The 7,185-nt window shown below is 41.1% G+C and overlaps 1 protein-coding gene across 1 annotated transcript; it reads left to right on the top strand.

The window, feature by feature from the left end:
* Positions 1-295: 295 nt before the first annotated feature.
* Positions 296-6,860, top strand: RP9 (RP9 pre-mRNA splicing factor). The gene is made up of 6 exons (XM_058025437.1): positions 296-502; positions 2,188-2,218; positions 2,996-3,125; positions 3,440-3,531; positions 4,967-5,028; positions 6,111-6,860. The coding sequence occupies exons 1-6, from the start codon at positions 300-302 to the stop codon at positions 6,328-6,330; spliced, it is 738 nt and encodes a 245-aa protein (XP_057881420.1). The 5' UTR covers positions 296-299; the 3' UTR covers positions 6,331-6,860.
* Positions 6,861-7,185: the final 325 nt, after the last annotated feature.

Genomic DNA, 7,185 nt, shown 5'->3' with positions numbered 1-7,185 from the left:
GTTGGAGTTTTTTGTTTGGTTGGTTTTGCGTTTGGGTTTTTGGGGATATTTTTTGTTTGGTTAATTTTTTTAATATATCGGTGTTTGGAAGACACAACACTCCGCACGTTACTCCGAACCCCCGGTAAGTTGCCGGGGGTGCCTGAGGCTGCCGCGCCCGGCCGGCTCCGTGAGGGGCGGGGAGCCGGGGCTGCCGGCGCCGGAGGAAGTCGGCGCTCGGCCGGAAACCGGGATGCGGAGGGCGGGCAGGGGGCGTCGCCGGGGCCCCGCCGTCCGCCGCGGCTGTGGCCGCCGCGGCCATGGCCCAGCGGGCGCCCAGGGGGCAGGGGCAGGACGAGGAGGAGGGAGCGGAGGAGGAGGCGGCGGCGAGGGGCAGCCAGGCGCGGGCCAGGAGCCATGCGGAGCCCGCGGCGAGCGGCGGCAGGAGCCAGGAGCGGCATGAGAGGAAGCGGAAGAGGCAGGAGGCGCAGCAGCTGCAGAAGATCCAGCACTTGGAGTCTTTGTAAGGAGCGGAGGAGGGGAGGCTGCCCGCGGCTCCCGCCCCGGCTCTGCCCTGCATTTGGCATTTGGGGCTCGTTTCCAGTGCAGAGTTTAGGGGTTTTTTGGGAGTGGTGATTATTGTTCCCCTGTCCCCTTAGGGGTGAGCCGGCAGAATGAGTTCGGGGCCACTTGCAGAGTTGCTTGGGGGTTTATGAAGGGCTTGTTGGGGCACAGAAGGCTCCAGACCCGGAGCCCCCCGGGTTCCTCCAGGTCTGACAGATGCAGCATAGGAGCAGAGGTTGTTCCACTAGAATGGACTAAAAAAAAAAAAAAAAAAAAAAACAAACCAAAAAAACCCACCCCAAAAAAGAAACAAAAAGAAATTGGGATAAAAAGGTGCTGTAAGAGGTTTATGTTATTTCACCGAAAAGGAGTTACTGTTTTAATGGAGTAAAAAGGTCAGAAGATACACAAGAACATGATTTTGTTTTTGGTTTTTTTTTTTCCACGTGCAAGTGAAAATCAGTTTGTTATTAAATGCACCCAAAAGCACTGCAAAGTTAGTGTTATAAAGATGGGATGAACATACTTTAACCACCCTGCTGTTCTGATTGTATTAGTATGACTGTGCCTAGCAATCCCATCGGTATGTAGGGGTGTCTGTGTGTGCACAGCTAAGCTGATGAAATATTGCCTATGCCATCAAACTTACAGCCTACAATGATGGACAGGCAGTACAAACCTTTCATATCCTGCTGAGTTAATATGTGGATAATGTCTGGAGAGTCCTGTTGAAAAGAGTCTGCCATAAAGCAGAAGATTTTGGGACTCCGGGCTTGCACAGTGCTGTTCTTCTTGTTTCAATTGGAAAACAGCCCTGAAAAAATCTCAGTTCTCTTCTAAGATCACTCTACACATTCACTAAGGCAGCAGATTACAGAAAACAATGTATCTGTTTAAATACAGATGGGATTTGAGGGGGGGAAATACCCAGTACAAATTCAGTTATACAGACATGCATCTTTCTAAGTAATGTGTATTCTTTACCTCCAGGACCATTTTGTAAAATGCCCTGGCATTTAACTCCTTAGCACATGTGTTATCTCAGGTGCTGTGTGCTCTATGTAGTACCTGTTTGCTACTTAGATTTTAGCAAATGTTTTATCTACTGTTGACCCCAAAGAAATGCTGCAGAAAATATGGTACTTTGGTCACATGGGCTCTGTCTTTAGGTTTAATGCACAGAAGATGATGAAATTATTATGTATTAGGTTTGGCTGGCAAAGCTAGATGTAAGGAACTGTCTGACTTGACAGTTTCAGCTGGCTCTGTCTGTGATTCAGCAGTGCTGGAGTAAAGAAGTTTGGAGACCTTGGGGAGGGGTGCAGCAGAAAAAGAGAATTATGCATGTGTGGTAACTGAAGCTAGATCAAGTGTACCACATATCCCCAGGAAGTAGTTGTGCTCCCACAAGAATATGAATCTGAAGGATGTTGCAAGAGATGTGTGTACTAATATGATAAATGCTGTCTCTCAGCTTGCTGTATCCATGTTCTGCTGTAGTTCTTACTTATAACTTAATTAGGGTAAAATTTTAGGAAAAATATGAGCTGAAGGCTTTAACTCAATACCACTGAAAAAATGTATTTTTTCAATTCATTTGTCTATGCTAAGCTGCAAAGTAACAATATCTCTATTGCTTTTCAGCTATGAGAAACCTCCCCCTGGGCTAATTAAGGTTGGTAAAAAGCAGTCATTTTCTAGGATTATGAGGGATTTTCACAATAAATTCTTAGGTGTTTACGTGTCTATGACACCTATATAAATTACAGAGAGAAGTGCTTCCCAGAAAAAACTCAGAGAATCATTACAAGCTGACTACTTTATCTTGGTGATCCAGAGTGAAATGCCCAGGATCAGATAGAAGGAGACCAGGTCTTTCATCATCTCTTAGCATACTTCATGCAGTATTTAATAGTGTGGATAGAGGGGAGCCATTTAAGGAAAGCAGATTTTTGGTTTGAATGACATCTTTTCAGGATTCTTCTCTATTGCTTAGGCCAAAATAATTCTTTCATCATGGTCATTACTTTTGCCAAATTTATATACCTAAGCAATAAAGTAATGTTTTTAACCTAAAAAATAACTGCTCCATGTTGTAAAGGCTTCCTTGTAATTGTTATGTCTTTCTAGCAGGAAGAGGATAACAAAGTCTCTGCTTTGTGTTAAGTTTTCATTTCTATTATTTATTCAAATAAATGGATGGGAAGGATTGAAATTCCTGTACAGCAAAGTTCTGGCTGCAAAATTCAAGGGTGAGAAAAAAAGAAAGGGTCAAGTATTTTAAATCTTTTATGTGTTACCAGGAAAAAAGGTAATGGGGGAAACATGTTTCCTGTAAAGTGAAGGTCTGTACACTTGAAGTATTAATTCTAGCAAAGTTTAAAAAAAGGAAGTTACTTTATTGTCCTTATCTTTCTGCCTTTTTTTTTTTTTTTTTTTTTTTTTTCCATAGGAGAATGAAACAAAACCAGAAGACTGCATACCTGATGTACCAGGCAATGAAAGTGCACGGGAATTCCTGGCACATGCCCCAACCAAAGGGCTTTGGATGCCTTTGGGAAAAGAAGTCAAAGTTATGCAGTGTAAGGCTGAAAATATTCCAGATGTCATTAGACCATCATATACCATCCATTCACACTGTGGGAGGGCAGAATGTCTGGTGGACAGATGATGAAGTCCAGGTAGATTGACATCATATTGATAGAAAAGCAAACAGTATCTTGAAGGCTGTAATAGCCTAGTATTTTATGCATTGATTTATCAACATAGTGGTTGTGTTTCTCTTGTTTCTTCCAACAGATGGAAAATATTTTGCAGAAATGTGGTTTTGGCTTTTTTATGCTTCTTCTGATCTGTCTCAGAGGTGCAGTTCACTGCTACTTTTTTTTTTTTAAAGGTTGGAGATGTAAACGTTATGGACACAGAACAGGAGATAAGGAATGCCCGTTCTTTATTAAAGGCAATCAGAAGTTGGAACAATTTAGAGTAGTGAGTACCAATATTGTAGTATTACTGCTTGTATTTTTTAGTACTGATAATGCATAATCTTGCAGCTGAAGATAAGCCTGTTAGATGATGCTTTATTAAGGACTTTTTCTCTGTCTCTAATATAACATAGATGCCGAAAATCTTCTAATAAAGAAAAAGCTACAGGTGTGGTTGGATGTTTGACTACTTTGCAGAAAATCTACTCTTCAAGAGGAAAATTAATAATTTTTACATATAAATTGGAAATCCTCAGGAACCTGTTTCAACAATTATTTTTTTTTTGTGATCAAAATGTCAACATAACAAAAAATGTTTAGTCGAGCTTGAGCTGCCCACATTACAGCTGCTTCAAGCCTTCTGCTCTCACTGTGAACAACCACATCATGAATGCTGTTGTCTAGGTCTGTTATCCAGTCATTGTCTACAAGTCTGATCTCTTGCTGCATGAAGCTACATCTCAGTTCTGCAAATTCTTCCTGTGTGATCTCTTTAACAATTTCTGTTGCTCTGCATCATTGACCTATATTTCAAGCTGTCATCACTTCATGTCTTATGTCCTCATTTCTGTCCTTGAGAAATGTAATCTTGGCTTAGTCTGTCCAGGTTCTGGATTTGTACTGATTATATGCAACTGCAAAGAGTATTTTTAGTCCTTTCCCATGACCAGACTGCCTCTAGTCTTCATTTTCCCTCAGGCTTCTTTGTTGCATCAAGCTGTTGTTGTATGTCCAAGGCCCTTCATGGTGCATTCCCAACATCTTTCATTTGCTCCTGAAATTTCAGGTCCCACCTCTGGTCAGCATCGGCCATCTCTCCTCTCTGTTGGACTTGTTTGCTTAATCTTCCAACAGAAATGACACCCCACCTTTTTTCTGCATTCTTGCATGGCATGAACCCACCTTAAATGTCTGCAAAGTTTATTTGCTGTCTTCCTTCACAGCTATCTTTTGCTGCAGTGCCCATTTAATTTGATTTTAGAACCAGTAATTTTAGTGCACAACATAATGGAACAACTCCAGCTTCATTGTCCATATCTTATATTCCTTACTCCTGTATTCCTGTTTGTTTATATCCAGATTTTTAAAATGTACTGTGAGGGTACAGATCATTATTTTGAACTTGAGTATTCTATCTAAGTCTAGCTATTCCCACAGATTATGTATGGGATTCTCATAGTTGGCTGTGATTGGAGAGGTAGGGAGATGCATACCTAAGGAAGGTCCCCTTCTTTGGAGATGTGGCTAGATAACCTTTCCCTAAAGCAAATACAGGAAAAGTTCAGGTGAGCAGTGCTAAGTCTGACAGTGAATTAAGAGCTTGCTGAGCATATTCTGTCTTTTGATAAAAGCCTCTTGCATTTGGTTGCTTTGGTTTATTTTTTTAGAAGATAAAACCATTGGTGATAACATTGCATTTCCTGTTTTCCATTTTAAAGGCACATGAAGATCCAATGTATGATATAATAAGGGAAAATAAGCGTCATGAAAAAGAAAAGAGGTGAGTGTGCCTGTAGTAAACAGCATTTTCAATTTAGTTTTTATTTTGGTAATGTGGCACTAATGTATAGGTGACCTTTTTATAGGAGCTTATTTTTAGTCCAGAACGGTTTTTTAATGGCAGTTTCTTTATGTTGATAGACTAATGCATTTCTACTTTCTAAATAATCACTCTCTAATACTTCCAATCACTTCAATTCTTTAGCTTTTGTATTCTCCCCAAAACAAAGTTTAAAGGGCAGTTATATGCATTTATGCCATAATATTCAGGTACTTGGGTGTAGTTTTGGTTTAGGCCTGAAGAAACAGTTTGATTTATTTTTTTTCTTTCACTGACTTCACTGAGGTGTTTTCTAAAATGTGGTTTGTCAGAATGTTTTCAGTAGAAATGAAGTGGGGGTTTAGAAAGCTAGTTCTAGGCCCCTGATATTGCTACTTTTGTGAGGTCATTATTTAGTGCATAAAGTGGCAGTTTTTGCTGCTTTCTTGCTTGAGCTGCTTCAGTGGGATAACTGAACAAACTATAGGTAGCCCATAGAGCAGCACTCTGGGAGAGGAATCCTTGAAGAGGATACAGAAGACAACAATAAAATAAGCCAATATTTTGTCCCTAATCCTTGAGAGTACAAAAGAAGAATGCCTTTCAAAAATACTTCTGCATCCAGAGTAGAACCTGCTCTCTCAGCTTCACTGACATCCCCTCTGTATCAGCAGGACAATGAATGTCATAATATCCTAATCCCAATATGCCTCTGTAGGGATAAGCATAGAACTTATCACCAGGTAGGCTGGTGTTAGCTGTTGCCTTATTATTTTGCACACATAATAAGCTAATAAGCCTGTCTGCCTTTCCTATCCAATGGGATGGAAAGTCCCTGAAAGCAGAACATCTGCTTGTCTCAAGGGAGTTGCTTTTATCAGTCCATGATATTATCTGTAACGAGAGTGTAATTAAGCGAAAGAGGAAGCGTTCCCCTGCCCTTTGCATGCAGCTCAACCATTCCTCAGGCCAGGAAGGAAGGATGAAAGCTAGGGGGCAAAGACAAGCTAGAAAGGATTCTCATTCACATATTTTAAACTCAGGATACAGCAACTGAAGCAGCTCCTGGAGGACTCTACCTCAGAATCTGATAGCAGTGATGACAGTGATGACGATGATGAAGATGGCAGCAGCTCCACTTCCTCAGAACATAAACACAAGAAGAAAAAGAGAAAAAAGGAAAAGAAAAAGAAAGAAAAGAAGAAGAAGAAAAAGAGGAAGCATAAATCATCCAAATCTAATGACAAGTCAGAATCTGACTGACAGCAGTCACCTGCTGCATGCTCATTGACCTCTCTACTTGTGAACTGTGGGGAAAGATCCAAAGAATGAGGAGGAAAACACCAGAAAGGGCTTTATTAAACTTGAAACATACATGTGTATGCATACAGCATCCTACACTGGCATCCTGTTCTGCCCCTCTGCTGCCAGAAAGAAGAAAGCTGCATTGAACCATATCTTTGTGCTGTAAAACCCATGCTGAGACTCACCCAGCTTGGTCAGATGGGGCCTCTGCATTGCTGCCTGTGACCAGCAGCAGAAAGCAGCGACCACCGACAAACCTGTAGCATTAGCAGACTGTCTGTTGAAGTGTCTTTACTCCATGAAGTTATTTTATCATATACAAAGCCTCATTGTACCAGGACTGCAGTTTGCACCATGCAGAGCACTGAGGGTTCCCTTCCAGTGCTTGTAATGAGCAGGTTGTACTGTATTTTCTTCTGCACGTACGTGCTGAACTTCTGTGTACTCATCCTAATATTGGCAGCTAGGGAAATAAAAGAGTTCTGCTGCAGGAGACAAAAGGTAATCAAGGAGATTTATTTTATGACAAAATTGCAGCATCTGCAAGACTTGATTTTTTATTTGGTGTGTGTGTAACAAAATCTCAACATCACCATCATTAATGCACAGTTCTGAAACACCTGAAGTGAAACATGTCCAGTGTCTAAACCACAGAAGTGGGAGCCAAGTGTAATGATGTTAAATATTCAACTTAACTGTAAAGAGGTAGTAGGTTTAGTTATTTTAAAAGGAAGGTTCCACATAAGAAATTAAAAAGGTGCATTTCTGCACGTTCTGCAGTATCAGTTGTTTTGGTACAAGTTGAGGGAGGTT

Source organism: Melospiza georgiana, chromosome 1 (assembly GCF_028018845.1).
Source record: "Melospiza georgiana isolate bMelGeo1 chromosome 1, bMelGeo1.pri, whole genome shotgun sequence".
Taxonomy (NCBI): Eukaryota; Metazoa; Chordata; class Aves; order Passeriformes; family Passerellidae; genus Melospiza; species Melospiza georgiana.
The sequence above is the reverse complement of the archived record's forward strand: the minus strand, read 5'-3'. Positions and strand labels throughout refer to the sequence as shown.